Source organism: Dasypus novemcinctus, chromosome 9 (assembly GCF_030445035.2).
Source record: "Dasypus novemcinctus isolate mDasNov1 chromosome 9, mDasNov1.1.hap2, whole genome shotgun sequence".
NCBI classification, from domain to species: domain Eukaryota; kingdom Metazoa; phylum Chordata; class Mammalia; order Cingulata; family Dasypodidae; genus Dasypus; species Dasypus novemcinctus.
The window spans coordinates 4,858,263-4,880,692 of record NC_080681.1 but is presented as its reverse complement, the minus strand read 5'-3'; the positions used below and the strand labels follow the sequence as shown (position 1 = coordinate 4,880,692).

The window sequence follows — 22,430 nt, the reverse complement described above, 5'->3', positions numbered from 1 at the left end:
ATGCATGCATTTATAATCCCTCTGGCCTGCCAAGAACAGTCCAGTTGGCTGGAATGCAGTCACGTTGACTGTTTTTCATTATGACCCTTCCAGTAAGAAGGCTGTGGCCGTTTTACAAAATATTAAATCACTTTTGCAAATGAAACATAGGAGTAATAGGAGGACAAACATGCGCGGGGCCTGTGGTCATGGAAAATGTGTGCTTGGTCTTTGTCAGAGTTCAGGCTGTTAAGGTTTTCAGGGTCTAATCTTTTCTGAGCACCATCTGGCTTTACTCCTGAATTACGAGTAGCTGCACTTTGTGGTATTTTATAAGTAGAGGTGTTTACAGGACAGGGAAATGTTGAATATGGATGTGTTCCCTCCCAGAGGACCGTGTGTATTTATGTCAATAGGCGTGGCTGCTGAGCACCAATTATTTAGCAACAATGTATTTGTTGCATTAAATTTTAAAAATTTATGTTGTACAATTTCTTAAAATTTTTCTTCCCTGTTGTGCCCTGGTTATACTGTTTTATGACTATTAAAACATGAATATAGTTTAGAAAGTGATATTGTGGTAGGTGAGAATAATAGTTACACTTCAATATTGACAGTCTGAGATAGCCTGTGAAGGCATTACATTTCACACTAGCCCGTTAAGGTCAATACGTAAATAATGCAACAGACAGGCACGGTTTTAACTTTGTTTTCCATCACTAAACACATCACTGTTGACATTGCCCTTGGAACCTGTATCTGTGCTTCTAGGTCTAGAGGATTTAAAGCAGAGATACACTGGGGGGTTGATTGACAAAGGGTGCCAAGCCGGCCACCTCTTTGAAACGCAGTGCCCGTGCAACAGGCCGCTCCCTTTGAATTCATTCTAGATTGTGTCAATTATCTAAATGAAAGGAATTTGTAGTTGTTCTGTTTAGGACCACTTGATAGTGGGAGAAGTGGGGGTCAGGAAGCCATGTGCTCTGCATGAGTCCCAAATTAGCTGATCAGATTTGATTTCCACTGCATCTGTATCTCTCTCACAGTAAAATCACTTTCTACTTTCTGACTTTCCTTTATGTTCCCAGCAAGACAGTAAGTTCCTTGGTGACACAAATGCCTTGTATTTCATCCTTTATTTGCGCTATGTGACTGTACCTTGCAAGACACATGCTAAATAGATATTTGTTGAAAACGTAAATGAATTGCAAATAGAAATATCTTTGTATTGGGGTGTCCTGGGTAGAAAGGGACTTGATTTATGGTTTTATATAGAGTGAAAGGGCTGGAAAAGATTAAGCGTAGTTCCTGGAATGATTTCTCTCCAGCTACTTCATAGGTCATAAAGTGGGGAGTGAAGGGGCCCCGTGGAGCACATCACTGACCGACGTAGCGTTTGGTGTCATCTTCTTCTCCCCTCCGTTTCAACTGGGTGGTCTTTTTCACAGCCGTGCTTGCCTCAGGCTGGTCCTTCCCCTTTCCTTTGGCAGCCTTAGCACTTGGGACCTTCTTCTCCTTTGGAGATTTTCCTTTTCCTTTATCCTTCTCTAACTTAAATCTATCTTCTATCACCTGGAAAGAGAGAATACTTTTATTTTTTCCCGAATCACAGGGAGAGCAGGCAATGGTTTTTCAGGTGAACTAATTCTTTATTTCATTAAAAACAAAACATGGCAGAAAATTAAAAATACAAAGGAAAATCTGAAATCTCATGATAAAGTTTTTCATAGTTAAGTAATGTACTGGCCATTTTTTAAAGGTTAAAATGTTCTTTTGGAAACCCAGCACCAACAAACTAGTTTTATTATACCACTACTTAAATATGTGCACATAATAAAATAAGAGGTTGTTGGGTGATACATTCCATGATGGGATCAGCACAAAACACCAGCTGGCAAAGTGAATTCTTTACGTGGTGCTCAGAAGCATGCTTCCATCACCACGTACTAGGGAAAGATTTGGTTTTCCCACAATTTTTTTTTTCTTTTCAAACAATTGCTGAAGGCTTTGTGCATTATGTAATAATGTAACTAGGCTTTCGACTACTGTGTTTCTAAATAAAAATAGGCTGATTCGTTGAAACAATGTGGCAGTAACTGACCATAAGGTGGCCATCCAGAAGATCCAGAATATGCTTATGTTATTACTTTTTTCCATATTCAACAAAATTTAAAACAGAAAGTTAAAATTTTTGTTCACTGTCGTGACATCTTGAGTCCTAATGCCTATATATTTCCCTGAGGTCACAAAACCTAAATCTGAAAACCGTTGTTAAGACACAGAGGGGGAGAGTGGAAGATGTGTTGGCTGGCACTCATCTACAGAGTGGAACACAGAAGAGGAGAGAAGTACCCGCTTACTCTGAGTGGCTTCTGGACATCCATGGCTCTGAGAACTCAGTTCAGCTTTGGCATCCAGAGGCAGTGCCAGTGGTGCCCATGGAGTCACCACGCGTACCTAGCACCTGTGGCGCCAGCACCTGAGCCAGTGCAGAAGAGGGAAACAGCAGAGTGTGCAGGTGTCACTCAGAACCTCGGGGTAGAGGCAGGTACAGAAACGTCCCCCATCATTTCTAGAAATGAGAAGCAGTTCAGTGTGAACAGAACATACGCAAGTGGCAAAATTAACACCTTTGAAAAGCTGTGGACAAAGATAAAAAGAGGATGTCCCTGGAGTAGAAGTGGAGGTTAAGGGAAACAGGTCAGTGCCAAATAGGAAAAGAGGGGTTAAACGGGAAGGAGGGCATTGCAAAAATCAAGCTTGTCAAACTTCACAAATGTCTGTCTTGCTCTAGCCCCAGTGATACAGAAATAGCAGGGAGAAGAGAAGTTCTGAAAACGGGGAGGACACTGGTAGTCGTCTGTCCATTCATTCATTCAGCGAGCATGTCATTATCAGTCATTCTTGTGCTGGTTTCCCTCAGCAGCAAAGGAGAACGTCAGCACAGGCTGGAGGTGTCATCTACAGCCCTGGGGGTGGTGGTGGCAGAGGTGGCACAAGGTGGGGAGCAAGGCAGGGCTGCCTCTGCTCTTTTAGGCTCACAGCCTACTGGGAAGAAAGATAAAAGCCACATAAACAAACTGCAATATAACTACACGTTTTAGTGAATCCCATGAAGGGTAAAATACCATGCAGTAGTAGAAAGATCATTCCTAGGTAGGTTGGGGATGGGAGGCCTCTCTGAGGAGGTGACCTCAGAGCAAAGGCCTGAAAGATGAGAAGGGGGGAGAGGGGAGTGTGTGTGAAGACCCTGAAGCCTGAAGGATCTGCTTAGGCTCACAGAGCTGAAAAGAGAAGAGCGCGGCCAGAGAACAGTGGGCTGTGGGGAGAGCGGCCAAGAGCAGCTGAGCGAAGCCAGCAAGGGCAGGTCACCCAGGGCCTTGCGGGATGGGCTAACAAGGCTCAACCTCATTAAGAATGCAAGGGGACCTTAACGAGCTTAGGTGGGAGGTACTAGGGTCTTGTGAGATTAGAAACAAGAAGAAAACCCCTAGCGACAGTCCAGATAAGAGCTAATAGTGACTCAGACCAACGTGTTAGTAGAGTGGAGAGAAGGACATGGATTTGAAGTCTATTTTGGCTGTTGAACCTGGAAACTGCAGAGATTGCTGAAAGATTGCATGTGTGGAGAGAATAAGGAGGTGACATCAAAGATACTGCCCTCCTGCATTTCTGACAGACCCAGAGCACTTGAAGTCTGCTGCTAAGGTTGCCCCAACAGACGCAAGGAAAAATAAGGTCCTCCCCCTTTCTGTCTGTCTAGTTGTGGCAGCCAAGATTGAATGGGGGAATACAGGAAAATCTAAAAACATGGAAAAGGGGAAGTAATCTTTGCAACACAGAAATAAGCTTGTAAACAGAAAGAAAAAAAAAAAAGAAAGAGAAGAAAAAAAGATAATGCCCTGGATTTTAGTTTGTACAACTGAGTAGTGATGGTTCCACTTGTGGAGATAGGGAAGACTGGAGAGAAATAATTTTGCTTAAGGTGAGTGGACAATTAAGAGTGGCCGTGTTAAAGCTGCGATGTCAAGGAGGCAGTTGAATATTCATGCTCTCTTCTCGGAAGAGAAATTTGGCTGGAGTTACAAATTCAGGTGTGGGTAACATGTAGGCAGGGGTTAACTGTATGGCAAGACACAAGATCACCTTGGGCAGGCTTTTGAGAACTATGGGGATAGAGCTGGGAATCAAGCCCTGGGGAACCCCACTCAAAAAGAAGAGATGTGGGCAAAAGAGACCAAGAAGGAGTGGTAAAAAAAGGCCGGAAAAATAGTGTGTCAAGGCAAAGAATTAAGGGATAAAAAGGAGAAAAAGACAAGTGTTGGCAGCTGTAAGTGACAGTGATGACAGCAGTTGTGGTGGAGTGTGGAGGCCGCGTGGAGTGAGCAGAAGGGAGAAGGCGGTAATGACCATGCACATGGGCGACCGTTGGGAGAAATCTGCTGTGACGGGAAATCGGAGCTCTGAGTTGTTTGCTGGGTGGCAGGTGGTGGGAGGTTAATGCTTGTATATGTCTGCATGGAAGTCAGGAGATGTGTTTGTTCACTGATATAATGATCCATAGGAAGGGAGACGAGGAAGGTATGGCGGGAGGCAAGACGAGGAAAGATCAAGGTCATGTGTCAGTGACTGGGCCTTGAGAGTAGAGAGACAATCTCAGTTTAATAAGAGAAGCGGGAAAAGGGAAGTGGGTTCACATGCAAGAAAGGTGCTGAAGGTATGTTTTCACTTTCTCAAGAGAAGCATGAGGAAACGCCAGCTGAAAGTGGACAGGTGAGAGAAGGGTTCTGGACAGAGAAGATAATGTAAGCAATCATCTCAGGCAGTGGGAAGCAAGCTCGCTGAAGCATGGTAGGACTCATCGCCCGCCTTGAGAGATTACTGGAAAATTTGAGATTGCGAATTTAAAATGAAACCAGTCTGTCTAGTGGTATGAATGCCTCCAGCTATTTGTTGCTGCTCTGGTACAGACATGAAAATGGTGGACCTCTGAGGGCATCCAGGGAGGGGTTTGCCAAATGATTGCAATGGTTTGCACCACAGAATCTAAGCTGGCCAAATAGCAGGTTGGGGTGATGGGCAGAATCTGGTGCAATCTCTGGATTGGAGTTATGAAGTAGCTGAAGAACTTTTATGGGAGGGATACTGCATAAGTAAAAGGTGAAGATAGGAAGGTGCACGGTTAGAGAATGGAAGTCAATACTCCAGATTTTGGGGGTGATGAGAGAGTTGATGATGACAAAGTTGAGGGTATTGCCAAAGGAGAGAAGAGGAGGAAATGGCCATTGGAGAATTGAGAGTCCAGTAAGAAGAGGATTGATCAGCAATTAAAACAGAAAAAAGAGAATAAGAAAGGCACAGAATGGCAGTTCTATTCGAAATTGTACAGGGTGGAGGATGTCCTGATGGACTGATAGGGAGGTCAGGGCAACCTGGGAGGTACGGTCCTGTGGCCAGGTGGCCGCATCAGGCTATTAGAGCTGCAAACCATTCAACTAACTCCTGTAGTTTAGACCTGATGTTCTCTAGGTAACAGTCAGATAATTGACCTCCTTACATACAGCTTGTCTATAGGGAGAAAATTAAGGCTGATATTGTCTGCCATGCAAAATTGACAGTAATATTTGCAGTACCAATTGACAAATGGCTATTCTAATCATCACTGCCATCCTCATCCTCATCCTCATTACAGTTTTTATTTATTGAGTTCTTACTATATGTCAGACACTGTATGGCATGTAGTCCTTATGACAACACCAAATGGTAGAACAGTATCCTCATTTTGTAGATCAGGAGACTGAGGCTTACTGAGGACAAGTACCTGTCTGATCCCAAAGCTAGTAAGTGGCAAAGGCAGGCCAGTCTAGCTCTATGGCCCATGATTTATAAACTGGTCCAGAGAGCACCAGTCAGTGCCCTGAGTCCAGTTAGCTTGGAGGTCCTGGTAAGGACCTCACAGAGGGTACCCTAACAGCTAAGCCTCACATCATAGTAAAGTCACTCATTTGCAGCCCTTCAGTGGACAGGTATCTTTGCCACAGTGAAATAGCAACTTTGCCATCAAAATCCACCAGAAACTTCCGTAAGTACAATTTCAAATAAAATCTCAGTGTGATCTTTTGAACTGAAAAGAAGAAAATTTATTCTAAAGTTAAAACATGCAAAACACACATTTATTCCTTTATAGACTGATTCATTCATTTATTCCATTTATTTCATCATTCAATCCAAAAATATTTCTGAGCTCAGTGGATAGTTTTGGTTTTTCTTTTACTAGGACAGTAAGGGAGTCAGCCCTAACCTGCAGGCTCTACGAAGGCAAAGTCTGAAAGCCTCTGCAGCAACTAGTCACATCATTCTCAATCCTTTGGAGGTTTTTTCTGTGTTTTTTTGTTTTGTTTTGTTTTGTTTTGTTTTGTTTGTAAAGAATAGAGTTCTATAAATTCAGCAACCGAGCATTTTATCCTGTGAGGTTCTTAGAATCCTAGAGAGAGCAGAGCTGGCCACAACCAAAATTTCAAAGTAAGCAGTAAATTCCAGCACCATGGATTAGCTATGCAGTATGATAGGTGCTTTCCAGACATCGTCTTTAATTTGATTTTACAAAGCAACCTACAAAATGGGATAATTTTATTCCTGTTGAGTAAGACACACAGCTGTGGCAGAGGCAGGGTTTCAACACAAGATGGTTTGGTACCAAACTCTAAACTCATTTTATTTTGATGGTTACCCTGTTAGTCTATCTTTGGTACTCTCTCACCTTCTTTTCCATGGCGGTCTGCTTTTATTTCCAGGGGCTGCTGGCTGCTCACTGGCCTCTCCACAGTGCTCAGCCTCCTTTGGCTACTCTTCCTACACAAGCATCCTCCTGTTCACAAAGTATCTCCTTTTCCCTCTTTCTTTTTGTCCGTGTAGTCCCTTAAGGAGGCCAAACTCAGGGGACTGGAGAAAAGCACCTTTGAAACTAACGTCCATTAACATTGAGGGTCAATAGCCACTTCCCTGACTTTATAAAACTATTTTTAAAGAAGGCTCTTATAAGTCCTGACAAACTCCTTTAAATAATTTTTGTTATAAAAATAATAACCCTTGTTGGAAAATCAGGAAGAATGTAAAGAACTCACAAAAATTGCTGTAATTCCACCACCAGAGAAATTGTGTGGAGAAGATACTCAATGCATTTTTCAAATTACTTTTATGCATCATTTTTAACGTAGTTGTTTTTGTCCTTTTTCTATAACTTAGTGCCTTGCATTTTCCACAGAATGCAGGTAAATCTTCACGTGGAAGAATTTCAGAAATATAATATTATGTAATTTCTGGGTTAGGGAGAGAACTGGCTGGTGCTGGAAAACCATCCCACAGAGAAAAGAAGCAAATCAAACGCCCGGGTCGTCCTGGGCCCCAGGTCCACACAGAGAAGTCCTTGGGTCTCTGAACCTGTTCCACCCCCCACCCAGTCCCTTCTGTTCCCCAATCGTTGATTCGCACGGTGATCTACCAAGTCCTACCTGTATTCAGTCTGCTCCCGGTGTCCCCCCAGACCCAAGCTGAAACAGGCTCAGGCTGAACCCAGACATTGCTTGGCTGGTAGTCCTGGAGTGCTGCCTTTATCTAAAGGCAGACCATCCTCTTTTTTTTTAACCAAACTCCAATCCAATCATAGGAAAATCATCTCCTCTCTTTTCTTCCTTTCCCCTCTATTCCCTCACATTCCAAGTAAGCCCATCCCGGCTACAGGTGTTTATCTGTGGCCCAGATTAGTTGAGCATTCAGCAAGATCAACCCTTTCTAAACCATAAGAGGGGTCTGTTCACACAAACTCCTTTTTCAGTTTTTCTTGCTTTTGGATAACGTAACCTAGGTGTTCTCATACTATGGTCATCTGCTCACAACTTTAAAAAACATCAGTGGGAACTCTTGCGAACTCAATGCAAGATTATGGGAAGGGTGTATCCAAAGGTCCTTTGTGGGAGGAGGGGCACCCGGCTTGCCTCAGTGGCAAACAGTGCGGCAAGAGGTGACACCGCCGCTGCCCACTGGGCCTAGACAAGGTGACCACGCCTGACTAGGCCTTTGCTGCTAACGGCTAGCCGGCACCGCCCTCCCCCTTCCTATCTCCCGCCTAGCCCAGCTCTCACTTCCCCTCCCCCCTCCCTTAAACCTAATCTCTTAGTACGCTGTTTGCCCAGCAACAGCTTACAACCACCTATCAGCTTAGTAACAGCTTCAGCCTATCAAGAGTTAGCACATACTCTACTGGCCAATCACTAGCCCAATGCCAGAACATTGCCTTATATGGAAACAGCATTTGCCCTAGCCAATCAGAACCCGCCACACCACTCCCCAATCCTATAAATCTGCATCCCCCTCCGCAATAGACCAGACTTGTGCCATCAGCCTGTCTCCGCGACTTCTTCCTGGGTTGTGCGCCCTCCACGCCTTCGGAGCCCCCGAGGGAAGCCTCAGCGGCCGTACGAGGCTTTCTTCCCCACGCCAGGGACCCCTCTCGTCCCTTAACAGGGACCCCTCTCATCCCTTAACAGGGACCCCGCTCGTCCCACAACAGGACCCCTCTCGTCCCACAACGGGACCCCACTCGTCCCTTAACAGGGACCCCGCTCGTCCCACAACGGGACCCCACTCGTCCCTTAACAGGGACCCCGCTCGTCCCACAACGGGACCCCACTCGTCCCGTAACAGGGACCCCGCTCATCCCACAATGGGACCCCACTCGTCCCTTAACAGGGACCCCGCTCGTCCCACAACGGGACCCCACTCGTCCCTTAACAGGGACCCCGTTTCGTCCCTCAGTCCTTCTCTCCCTTTTGTTGGGGAAACACATGCTCCCCATCATATGAAGGAGAATCAAGTTCATTACAGAGTGCATAGTGTTTGAAAATGCAGTGTGCACAGCAAGCATCTGGATGCCTCCCACTGTGAGAAAAAGGCTTTGGGTAGGCACCGAGGTTTCTTAACCAGCTCAGCAACATGGCAGATGTGGGGTTCCTGTCCTCACCATAACCAAAAAAGTGTTAGAATTTCACATATTCAGTTGAATTGAATATCAAATGACCCCTGCCTAGAATCCTTATTCTCAAGTTATTTTCACTTTTTCACAAAATTCTCCTCTTCAACAGGGACACCTAGTTATTTGATACTTCAAAATATTTTAGATTACATTTTGTTTCTAAATGACTTCTTGCTGTCAAAATTCAAATTTAGTTGGTAGGTATTCACTATGCTATTTCTCACCATGAGAGGGATGTAAATGGTAAAAGTTGGTGGATCTAATAGTAAATAGCTGTATTTCAACTTATTCTTGTAGATACTACTGCAACTACATATTTGAGCAGAACTTGGTGTTTTATATACGGTCTACCATAAGAGTCTCACAATAATATTATTAGAGACATGGATAATAAAATATGTTCAGGGAGGTTAAGTGGACAAGGTCACGGCAGTATTATGCGGTGTTTGAGGAAGTGGGTCTTCTGAGTTCTCCTCCAAAATGTCCCTCTACCTCAGAAACAGTCTGTTCTGCTGGTCCCTGATGGTGCCAGGCCCGTAGAGAGGCTGATGGGGTCAAACGAGTTTGGAAAACAGTAATTTTAACATTATTAAACAGAATGCTTCTCACAATATCCTCTGTCTTTAATAAGCTGATGTGAAGTGTCAAGCTCCAAGAGGATGTTATAACACACAATGATTCCCCAGATCGTTTGACCATGGGACCATCTTTTCATAGAGAACTGTCCAGATTTAATGACCGTAGAATGCACTTGAGGAAATACAAGGTTATAGGAACATTTTTGGGCTTGATTCATCCATTTCTATAAATCTATGTTAAGGAAATTTTCCGAAATATGGAATATGCCACATATACAAAACCGTTCATCACAATATAGTTATTTTTAAAAATATGGAAATATCTTAAGTGTCCAACAATAGAAGAATGTTTAAGAAAATGATGGTTTAATCAACAGACTATCACACGACCAATAATAATGATTGATGCAGATACTGTGGTAGTGAGTAAAATTCATGATATATTTTAATTGAAAAGAGCTGGATTTTTAAAAAAAACCACAATGGTTATAGCTCTGTGAAGAAACAAAGCCACAGAAAGATACAGAAAAGAAACAGACCAAAATGTTAGGTATTTCCTTTTCTATATTTTCTGGTTATTCCACTCCCCCCACCCACCTCCAACAGAAAGCTTAACTCATGGAAGAGTTAGGAGCTTGCTGCTCCAGAGAGCTGCTGTGGTGCAGGATCTAAAAGCCAAGGAATGTTGGGGCTCACTTGACCAAATGCTGCAATCTTCAGAGCTCTGCAGAGCGTCCTGGGAGTGGCCTTGCCGTCTTCTGGGTGTGAACCTCGACTCCCAGGGTCAGAATGTGGCCCTGTCTCTGCGTGGTGGTGGTGGAGATGAAGGCGGTCGGGTGCCTGGCTGATGTCTCCCCTGCAGGGTTCGAGCCCACGTGCCTCTGAGCTACTGCAGCTCCACATCATCCAACTCCGTCCTACCTGCCATACTGAAGGACAGGGAGAAGTGGTGGGATGTTGGACACAATCTCCAGAAGTCTGGTTCTAAGAGATCCTCCCAGAGACTGGGTCATTTCTGACCAGGGGGGCGGGGCTGGAACTTGTCAGGATTCCTTGGGAATCAGCAGTTAGCTCGATGGCCTTCGTCCTTGGTGCGCATTGTTCCTTTCCTTGCCCGTTGTGCCCACACTTCGCTTCAGGATGTTGTATGTGATACAATTAGTGGGCGATAGGGCTGTTGGTAGATCACTGAGCAAAGCATTGTGCCTACGAGAAAATATCTCTGGGTAGGCAGTCTACTGATTGTGAACTAAAAGGGCCATTTTGCATAATTATTGACAGATAATTATTGGGAGTGGTATGGACAGTGGTTACCAATATGATGTTTGGCTTTGGGAAAGTTACTCAACTTTTCACGCTCTCAGTTTCTCCATCTGTAATACTCTGTAAAGTTGTTTCAAGGATTAAATGACAAAACCTATGTAAAGGGCTTAACATAGTACCAAGCAGTCAAGAATGGTAGCTAATTATTATTATTAGCTGCTATACCTGTAGGTGTTCTATATTTAAAAACTACTCTTACTTTAAATGTGTTTTTTTTTTAAATTTCCTGAAGTTTATATAAAGTTTTCATTTAATTAAAAGCATCCCAATTAGGAATGTACTACTGCTCCACTGGTAAGCCAGTAAGGGAGTTATTTATTAGTTCCCCTGAATTGTTTAATTTTATAGCGCCTTAGATCTGACAGTTTTGTTGATAGTACTCTCATTTTGATAATCCAGCCTCAAAGAATTCCATCCAGTTAGTGAGGCAAGTTATTCCTTTCCTGAAACCACATGGCTCCCTCTACACTGAGTTCCTGCTCTTCCTCTATTTGATTTCTTTAAATAGTTTCTGAAGATTTCAACCGCAACTGAATCAAAACTAACCAGCCTATAATTTCCTGGTATGTCCCCATGGCCTTTCTTTTAAAACAAAACACACACACACACAAATGGCATTACATTGGCTGGTTTCCAGTGTGTCAGGGAATCGACAGAGGTGAGCTGGAAAACCTCTGTGAAAGCCACTCTACTTTCTGGCCGTCCCTCATTTTTTGGAGGAGGCTCTCTGTTGTTTGTGACTTCATTACTTGCAATGAATGATCAAAATTAGGCAAAGTTTACCACTACCATTTCTCTGTAGTTCTTTATTGTGTATCTTCTTTTTCGTTAATTCTAGGACATCAGAGAATAAGGCAGTTGGTACTAAGCATATAAACTTGAAGCAGAAAAACTCTTCTGCTTCTAAAATATATGCTTTCTAAAACTATGCAGGAAAATATGGACTCGTTATTTGAATTCCCGAATTAAAAGTACAAATGGAATATATTTAGTTTTCTTAGCCTATGCAAATGCTCTGAATTCAACTCAGCTTGTAAGACAATTTAGTTTGGCTGATTATTTAAATGGTTAAAATTTATTTTTCTATTGTAGCCATTTTTCATCTTTTTTTGATGATTAAATGTCTTCTAGTTGAATTTTCAATGTAATTTAAATATCTTGGTTTACGATATAGTGTTTTGGTTTTTAACAAATGTTCATAATTAATATATAATATAGAATTTGGAGTTAAAAAAGAAGTAACATAGGAGTGAAAATAAAATACTGAGGTGATGACCATATTAAAACAGGGATCAGATGAGAAATCAAGCAATTCATTTTAAAATTAAAATGAACATTGTGGGAACATATGTGCCCTGGTACATGTAAAGTTTCAACAAAGATTTGTTCAATTAGTGAATTAACAACAGAATGATAATGATAGAAGGTAAATATTGAGATAATATTGATGTGTATAAGAAAGCTCATTTACAAACATAATGGCCTCTTATTAAAAATTTAAAATACAAAACCTGGCTAATTTGGGATTAATCATGAGAGGGTGAGTCATATTCAGAAGTTCTGAGATGGTAAAACATAATTATAGAAATACAGTACATTTTCTTCACAGTATTTGGAAGTAATTGCCACAGTGTTTCCAAATAGCTAAATGTTTTCAAGTAGAGTTAATTCATTTGCAATTAGAGGCAGACATTTGCTTCCCAGAAATTCAAAGGTTAAAGGCTTTAAAATCGTGTTCTTCTGAGAAACATTTTTTCTTGTATTATTATTTCATATAAAATTTTTTATAATATTAATTAGCCAGGAGGTTTTCTTCATGGACAAAGTAAAAGCAATGTAAGCATGACCCAGAATTAAAGTACTACACATTGTTAAAATTGATGGGGTCTAAAAAATGATATTTTTACTGTATTTGGTGATTGTTATGATAGACTTTACCACTAATTTTAAGAAAAAATTTGATTGATTGAAACAGGATAAAACATATAGCAATACATTGCAATTGTTCCAGTGGGGAAAAAAGACAGTAGTTATTTTTGCTTGCTTTTTCTTTTTTTTTTTAGTAATTTTCTATAATTACTGCTATGGATATTATTTAAGCATTCATTTAAAAATAATACAATTCCAAAAATTGAACAGAGGAGACACAGAACACTCTTTGCGTTGTGTGGAGGTAGCAGCACAGTTAGCATTGGACAGACAACATTCACGTCAGTTTCGCGGTGATGTTACAGAGCTGCGCAGCCTGTCGCTTCAGGAGAGAGCCTGGACAGAGGTTCCCTTTCTCCTTTTCCGTTTTCTTTTTCACTTTCTACTCCGCAGCATGGTGTCAGTTCCTCATATTTTATACTTACCTTGCTCTCTGCCCACATCGCAGGCTGACAAGCATTAACCTCAAGTGTTCCAGCTGACCTCCTGGGCAGTGCTGCTGGAAAGAGCACAGGTGATACCACCCCTCGCCAGCTCCTCAATGCACCTCCACCAACAGCGTTTCTGGAGAGCACTAGTTCCAATCAGTTTCCGTCCACTTATTTAGCACCTACTCACACTGGGATCTGGGGCTGGGGCTTTGGACGCCCAGTCTAATAAAGGCCTCATGTGAGCTTTGGGGTCGTTGGCTCATAAATGCTCCAAGTTGCGATTGCAGCTATTAGTTCTGTTTTGTTTTTAATATCTAAAATTCAAGCCCCAGTCCTTAAGATTCTCAAATTTTCTACAAATAAATCAAGCTTTTCCCCGTATCTTCAGAATCTCATAACTGTGTTATTATAGTCCACACTTCAAGAAAAATGCCAAGCAAATAATAGGTGTAGGAACGTTTTAAAATCATCGGTAGCTTTAAAACATTGCCTGAGCTGCCAGGATATTTAAGTCAAATTTAAAATCTATTCTTACAATATAAAATTACTGACTTAGGTGGCAAATGAGGAAATTGGTACTCTTCCATATACTAGGCGTATTTGTAGGCACTGTGGGAAAGTGTAAGGCAAATAGAAGGTACAGGAATTTTTGCGGGACTCAAGTCTAGTTTTTATAAGTCAGAGATTCCCAGATGACACTGGAATTTAAATGGGCAAGAAAAGATATTTCTACACTAGTTTCAAAGTTTCCAATTTTCCTTCTTCCAAGTCTTAGCTTTCTTAGGTTTTTCTTAAGGTACAATTCTCTAGTAGAGGATGGAAAGATTTTCAATAACTGGAAAACTATACCAATAACTGTGTCGACATGAGCAGAATTTTCCTAGGGACAATATGTGCCACCTTAATAAGATACTATATGGGGAATCTCTTTGAAAAACATAAAACCTTATATTTCAAATATAAGGTGGCATTATCTCTATTTCTATAACTATCCTGTCAAGAGTCCAATTTAAATAGGAAACCTAGAATTGGGCGTCTTGTAAAGGTGAAAATGTATTATTGAAACATACTCACTTTTCTCTTTCTTCTACCATGAATTAATTTCACCTGTTCTACTTAAGGGCATAATGAAACAAACTTACATATAAATCCATTTCTTACACATACTTGTGCATGCACACACATGCACACATTATACATGTACATACAGAGAGGCATTTGGTTTCCAAAAATATTTTAGCATGATTTGTAAAATAAGAAAAACATCTAATTTGTGTAATGGTAATAGCAAATGGATTTGAACCTGGAATCACTTTGCTAAAAGTATTTTAAAATATTTTTCAGATGCAAATATAAATCTCTGGAAAACACAGATTAATTTCCATAGGCAATTTAAATGAAAAATCCACATGTGAGGAAATAATCAGATGTATAATATGGGAGTAGAAATGTAAAATTGCTGCTAAGCTATTTAGATCATTACGAAGGTGCAGATGTAGCCTATTTATTTTAATAGGCACTCCTATTGAATATCATATAAAATATTTTAAGTAAGCTCAAACTCTGAGAGTTTTTCTTTTCTTCTTTTTATCTTTACCTACCCTGGTTCCCTGTTACTCGTCTCTTCCTTGGCTCCTTCCTTTGTTATTATTATGTAAATACATTACTACAAAAATAACCTAGGGTACATTCCCTGAACATCATCATTTCCACATTTAATGAATCTCTTTGAATAGATTTCTTTTTGAGAAATCTTAACTCCTCCAATAGAGCCTTGGGTAGCATTTTCTCTAAAAAAATAGAGGTGACAGCTAGATTTGCCATTTAATGGCAGTCTTATGAAGAGAGGAAGCGCTCCTGGGGAAACGTGGCTCTATCTCACCCTAGCCCTCTCTTTAGAAAACCCATCTTACAGTACCTTCTTTTCATTCTCCCGTCGCTGTTGGTCCTTCAGTTTAATCTGGAGAAGTTGAAATTTCAAGAGTTTCCCTATCAGGGGCAAGGTTAATTTCTCTCCACTGTCCATAATTGTTTTTGCTGCCACTAACACCTGTGAAGAAACACAATTATTAGGAAAAGTGGCATTTTATAACCTTTGGCACAGTCTGAAGGGATGAAATGGTCCTTTACAGGGTGTACCATTTGTCTTCCTGAAAAGGCGCCTCGTTGCTGGCTAAAAAATTAGAGGAAAATGCCACAATGTCACAGGGAGGGACACTTACCCTTGCTCTGATTGGGCTGTGTGATGATGGACTTCTTTTCCCGTAAGGCAGGCAGTGCTTTCCACAATGGTATTGGTCTCAGATCCCCAAAAAGGGGTAGAGGGAAAGTAGGCAGAGTTCCCACCTCGGCCTGGCTGAGAGGTCACCTCCACGCTACAGAAAGCCTATTGTTGTTTGGCTTAGCCAATAGTCCAAACTGTCAACCTTTGACTTGTTAGGATGCTAGAAATTAAACAGGATTTTATAATAACGAAAATGGCTCTGTTAGCAGTCTTCTGTTTCTTGGTGACCAAATCCAAACGAAAGATAAAAAAGCTGCTTGACACAAATGCACCATATGAATGTGGATCCCTTCTTGCAATTTAACGTTGATCCTGTTGGTATGCAGCCTAATTGGGGTGAAATAAGGTTATTGAGTTTTCTTGGGGTGACGACAGCCACAGGGGAACATACAGCTGTATTGTCCAGATGTGTGGCACTGACAGCCTGTTTTACGACTGTGTTTTTTACAGCTTGTTTCCCCTAAATTTCACACAACTCTCTAACATCTGGGCCCTTTTCCTTGGAGCCCTGTAACCACTTTATTTACTACCAAAAGGGAAAAAAAAATTAAATAAATAAATAAATAAAAGCACGTAAATCATACCATAAAAAGTTATGTGTTTCTTTTTATTCATGTTGTCTCCCTAATAAAGTTCACTGAAGCTTGAAACACTGTCACGAAAGTAATCTAGTCAAAGTGTGTTTCGACTTTCCTTTTAAAGCAAGCATCAGCTTTATTTATAACCTCGGGATGAATTAGGTGTTACTAAAATGTTCTGACATGTTGCTTTGCTCTCCCCCTTGGAGCAATTACTCCTCCTGCCATCTGGTGTCAATTTCAGGCCCTGCGTCCCAGACAATGACCAAGCGCACTGCATCTCGCCGAGCTGTGTCTTGTCTGGGGTTGACTCCAGCGCTTGGTGAGAGCGTTCCTGCCTGGTCCAGCTCCTTACGGCTTTCCACTTTGCCAAGGGAAATAGCTGAAGGAAGGGGAGACTGCTATTTTGCTCCTAACTGCAGAAGGCTCTGTGGATTATTATTTGCCAAAATGTAACTGGAGCTCTTAGAGCCCACGTGAGGTCGGGGTTTCCTGTGCTGGACTGAAGAAGGGCAGAGGCAGGCAGGGAAAGGACTTCTTGAAAGCTGCCTTTTCTCAAGCTGAAGCAGCCAGCCCAGCGCCAGAAAGCTTTGTGTGTGTTTAAGCAAACACCCTGCACCAACCACAGCCCTTCGCTTTATTGCAGTTTGGTTCCTGCTAACATGATTTAGGAAAAGGGACACGGTGGCTGTGATTTCTGGGAGCAGGCAAACATAACGGTCCACCTGCAGAACCTCACCGTTTAATGATGACTAGATTCAAGGCTGGAGGGAATCCTACGGGGACATGTGGGGACTGGAAAACGAAAGCTGTCTGACTGGGTGCAACCCCCAGAGTAAATGTCACCACTGGGTTTGAAATGACATTTTTCAAGACCAGCTAAACAGTGTGCTGACAGTCTGCTTTGTGGCATCTGGTTCAAAATATTCAAATTTGGAGTTTTAAAGCTCACAGCAGTTTAGTATGGGGTGTTTCCCTGCTGTACAGATATTATGAACGTGTGGAAGGGAAGTTAGCGCTGGGATAGGTCACCGAAACGTGGTCACAGAGTCTCTGTTCCTGATGACCTGTGAAAACAGGATATTTACCCATGTCTGGGGTGGTTTGGGGGTAGGCTGCCCGGCGTCCTGGTGATGGATGGGAGGTCTCCAGAGCTGCTTTCTAGCTCCTTGTCTCTCGGAGCCCATGAATGTTACCTCACTGGGTTAAAATGTACTCAAAGCACAACCGAGCATCCCGAGAGAAAGGGATTTTGCAGGCTGTAAAAGTTATTTCTGGTCCCTCTAATACTGTCTGTGTAGTGCTGGGTTTCCAACAGAAACCTGGCACAGCCTCAGAATGACAGTGAGTCCTGCTCTGACGGGTGCGGGCGGGCGAGGGCGGGATTTGAGGAGTGCGCCTGGCCTTGCAGGCCCCGTGAGCCGGGCAGGGACAGGGGGCACTGAGGAAGTCCCCGTGGGAGCCGCCAGCCCCAACAGTGGAGGGGGGCGTGGAGCCGCGGCTGCTGGCAGAGGCGCCCTCGGCAGGGACACCCCCCAGGGGCTCTGCGGCTCCCACAAAGGCCGCTTTCTCTCCTTGCCTGAAGGGAATGAGACTGGGAGAACCTAGGAGTATTAATGAAAACCAAAGTCCATAGTGAACTCAAAATCTGAGGCGAAACTGTGATGGGATCTTCACGAGAAGCAGAAAAGATATTTGCAAACTAATTTCCGGTGAGAAGTCATTCTTCTCCCAGGCCTTGGTTCACAAGTCCACCCAGTCTACCGGTAGCCAGTGGCTTGGTCTCAGACGGAAAACAAATCCTCAGGGGACCTTTGTCTGAAGGATAAGTCTTTGAGGGAGGAAAAAAAAGAAAACAACAACGCTGAAGAACAGATGGAATTGAAGAGGAAATCTTACTTTTCACGTAATATTTCAGAAAGAGTTTCCTCCCCAGCCTTACTGGTGTTAATTGAACAATAATCAAAACTCAACTTTGCAGCCCTGTTGGGGATACTTAAGCAGTAGGTATTTATTAATTTTTTAAAAGAAGCTTTAGATTACATAGATGTTCCATCAAAAAGGTCTGGGGTTCCCATACGCCCCTTCTCCCCCCCCCCACGCTTCCCCCATGAACTCCATCCTTGCTCAGTGTGGTACATTGGCTACAGTTGATGAGCACGGATGGAGTAGCGCCCAGCATTGCAGTTTTAACCACTGACCTGCCAATCCCTCCCCCAGGTCCATGGGCGGTCCAACCCCCCCCCCCACCCTACCCCCCACCCACCGGCACTGCTGAACCATCACATCCCTGCCCACGCTCACGCCCGCCCACCGCCCAGCCACCCCTTCCGCCTTCTGGTAGACCTGGCCCAGGCGGGGGTCGCTGGGCAGTGTTCAGGGTCGTCGTGAGTCTGCACATCTCTGCCTGTGTCTGCGGGGGCGGGGGGGTGGCTGACAAGGGCTGTCGGGATTGGGGGGCTGAGGGATGGAAGAGAAACTGGAAGCAAAGAGCTGGTAGGAGTTTGGGAGTAAAAAATTAGACAAAAACCTGTTTCCAGAAGTAGGCAGAGAAACAGTCCTAAGTGGGTTAAAACCCAGGTACTTATAATAAAATACCAAGGAAATGAGCCTGGCAAAAAACTTGAAAAAAAAAAACAACAAAACCAAGTCCTGTAGGCCAAGCGAAGTCATGAGCCGAGCACTGCTGCCGGGAGGGCCCGGAGGCGTCTCCTGGACCCTCTTAGGTGAGGCCTGGGGGCAGCTGGGCCCGCCAGCGGGGGAAGGGTGCTGGCCGGGCTACCCGAGGTGCTGGGTTCCGGGAAGACTGACCTTGGGGGAAGGTGAGCTTCAAAGGGTGCAGCTGGGGCAGGATGCTGTGTTTATATTGTACTGTGTGAAGATCTTTATTTTGGGGATGTGGATGCCCTTTCTGTTAGGAACTTTGGGATTCTGAGCACACTAAGAAATGGAAACAGTTTCCTCTTTATCTCTGACCTGGCTAGAAGGCTTATGTCATATTTACAATCTAATGATTGGTTCCAACAAAAATATACCAAATGAGCCCAATCCTGGCCTTGCCTGGGGATCAGCCCACCCACAAACACTGGTGCACTCCCTCCCCCTTCTCTTCTCTGCACTTCCACCGCACTTTAGTAAGTGCAAGCATCTGTCCTACTCAAAAACTTTGAGCCCCGTAGAAATTGAATGCAGCAAGTAGAGGTGTGTGTGTATAAAATTACAAATGCACACACATACATACATGTATGTATATATGAAGGCTAGCTACCTTTCTAGATAGACAGAAAGGCTTCTCAAGAGGTGCGCTGCCCAATTTTCCTGGTGTGCAGCTAAGGAGCAATGTGGAGCAGCCAGAATCATCGCTCAACTTGCTGCGTGCTTAATCCCACGTGAACGCCGAGGCAGTGTGATGCTTTTGGATCTGGATTTTCCTGGCTTGGAACAGGCCTTGCACATGAGGTGGTGGAGGAGAGGGTAAGGCGCAGGCATGTGGGCAGAGGCGGAAGAGCTGGGGAAGGGCTCCAAACAGCCACCACTTCCCAGAAGAATCCCTTGGCCTGGAGCCTTTGCGGGGTCCCCAGTCTCTGCTGCAGTGACTGGACTTGTCCACAGGACACAGCTTCACTTTTCCACCACTATCCTCGGGCTAACCTCCTAGGGTTGATTTGGAGAAGCCACAACCTAGGTCTTCACTCAGTCCAGATGAAGACAGGGTTGAGCAAAGAGCTTTCAACACCCAGAGGATCTCTTTTCATATATATGCACATCTCACATACATTCCCTTAATATATGACTCATTAGATGAAGCAGTCGTGAAGTAGTCACGCAACAGGATGGGAAGTCTAAACAGTACGTAGGACAAGGAAATGCCTCCCAGAGCTCACCACCATTCCTTCTTTCCAGAGGTAATCACTGCTAACTAACTCTTGTGTAAATTTCCATATTTTTCTAACCATATACAAATATCTATACGTACATGTCTATCCTTTTTGTATTTTAATACAAATTGGCTCATGGGATCAGGCTATTCATATTGTTAAGTGGTTTGCAGTTTGTGTTTTTAGGTACAGACACACCTGTGTCAGAGTTGCATGTTGTCATGTGTGGCAGTTTGGTATTGTTTATGAATTTCAAAAATAAATATTGGATTGTGTTTGCAAACTGGTCTACTCCTCTGGGCATATTAGACCATATTAGACTCAAAGGTTTCACTTTTATGTTATTAAATCAAGATGAGGGCTTTTATTTGACCACGTCATTAGGGTGATTCAGTGGGCTATATAAACAGATGCTCAACCAAAGACAGGGAAGTAAATACATGGAGAAGGAGAACACAGAAACAGATACATAGGAAGAGAGAGTGCTCCACAGACACGGCCCCCAGGAAGAGAGATGAGCCTGACAGTCTACAGCTGACCTTGCAGAGCGAGCAGAAAGGCTGAGCCCAGACAGAAATGAGTCCCAGGGAGAGTGACGAGCCTTATGCCAGCCCACAGCTGAGATCGAAGAAGCTGGGCCCACGGAGCCTTAAGAGGAAAGAGGAAGGCTGAGCCCTTCAGACATCGTCCGTCATCTTGCATCAATACATGGCAACAGACTTTGGGTAAGAAAGCACTTCTTATGGTACCTTGAGTTGGACTCTTTAGATCCTGGTAATGGCAAGCTTCTGCCCCATATAATACCCTTTATAAAAGCCAACAGAGTTTTGGTACTTTGAATCAGCACCCCTTTGGCTGACTATTACTCCATATATTGCTTATGTATCCTTTTTATAATAGTCCACCTAGTCTTCTGTTGTTTGGTCATGTATTTAACCATTTCCCTATTGATGGGCATTTAGGTCATTTCACATTTTTTTTCCTGTTAAATGTGTGTATATTTTAAAATTTATAAATATTGCCAAATCAACATTTACAAAGTTAGTAGCCTTTTGCTCCCACTAACATTGCATCAAAGGGTCTATTTTCCCAAGCCTTTCATAACGACTGGGCATCTCCACCTTTCCTTTCTTTGTTTATATTAGCAATATTGAATAGCTCTTTCTCTGATGATGGAAATGTTCATCTGTACCATCCAATATGGTAGCCACTAGCCACAGATGGCTTTTGAATATGACTAGTGGGACTGAGGAAATAATTTTTAATCTTTGTAATTGATTAAAATAAAAATTTAAATAGCCATATATGGCTACTGTATTGATCAGGGCAGGCCTACCTGATAGTGAAACATGGAAAATAGTACCCAATTAAAACTTATATTTATTTAATCATTCCTTGACTTTGTCTCTTTGATTTTACCTCAGAACTGAAAGGAAAGATGGCTTGCTCTGCACCATCTTTGGAAAATTTTATTAATGTAGGAGATGCTTAAATCCATTTATACTTTTAAAGTGGTATATTCCAATTTACACCAGGTTTGAGGTGAAAGGTAATGGAAATCTTTAGTTTCCAGGGGAAAGCCCTGTTTTCTGGTGACCCAAGAGCAAGAGTGACATAGCAGCTCTGTGTTGTGAGGAAAGAGGGAAGGCAGAGGCTGTCCTGCTCTGGGCTTTCGGTCTGGGCCTGTTCTGCCCGTGCACGTGCATGAGTACATGTGTGCTTTTGCAGGTTTGCATGCGTGTGGGCACCGACGCTCACAGCTGCCTTTGGGGCTGATTAAGATTATTAAAAGAGACCCAATATCTAAACACTCTGTCAGAATTGAGGTTGTGGCTATTGAAGAATTAATGAAAAGAGAAGAATAATACAAACTTATTTGGCAACTCAAAAGTAATACTAATGACTACCATTTCTATCTAATTATCATGCAGAACACAAAGTATTACATTTATCACTAAACACATGTCAGATTATATGTACATAAAACACATCATAGCGAGTTGTATAGCTCTCTGTCCTACCTTCAGAGTTTATTGCTTACGTCACTTTGTTTACGCATTCTGGTTATCATCTTATAACACTGAAAAATATCAGAGGAACTATTGCTCCCAAAAATGTTTCTGTCCTCCCCACCTTTCAAAAATAGAATTTTCAGCATTTAGAGTGAAAGGCTGTTTTAGGTGATGCAATTCTGCATCTTTGATGATGAACAGGATAGAGGAGCAGGTTGCGAATGGCTGAAAAGGTCAAGGATGCTCATCTTTAAATCGTTCCCAGCAGGAATGTTGGCTCCTTTGGGACAAGGGACGAAGAACCAGCTGCTGAAGGCGTAACTACTTTTGCGCAACACAATGTACTTTTATACAGGCCTGGGTTTGAATTCCAGTTCTCCCAAATACCAGCTGGGTGGACGTGGGCA

At 42.9% G+C, this 22,430-nt stretch overlaps 1 protein-coding gene across 4 annotated transcripts in view; it reads right to left on the bottom strand.

Moving 5' to 3' along the window:
- SPAG17 (sperm associated antigen 17) overlaps positions 1–22,430 on the bottom strand; it is a 284,808-nt gene that overhangs the window by 182,235 nt on the left and 80,143 nt on the right. For all 4 annotated transcript variants that reach the window (XM_058302965.2, XM_058302966.2, XM_058302967.2 and 1 more), the window contains 2 exons: positions 15,190–15,321; positions 1,365–1,551 (listed from right to left, as the gene is read on the bottom strand). In XM_058302965.2, coding sequence (XP_058158948.1) covers positions 1,365–1,551; positions 15,190–15,321 — 319 coding nt within the window. The remainder of the gene's footprint in view (positions 1–1,364; positions 1,552–15,189; positions 15,322–22,430) is intronic.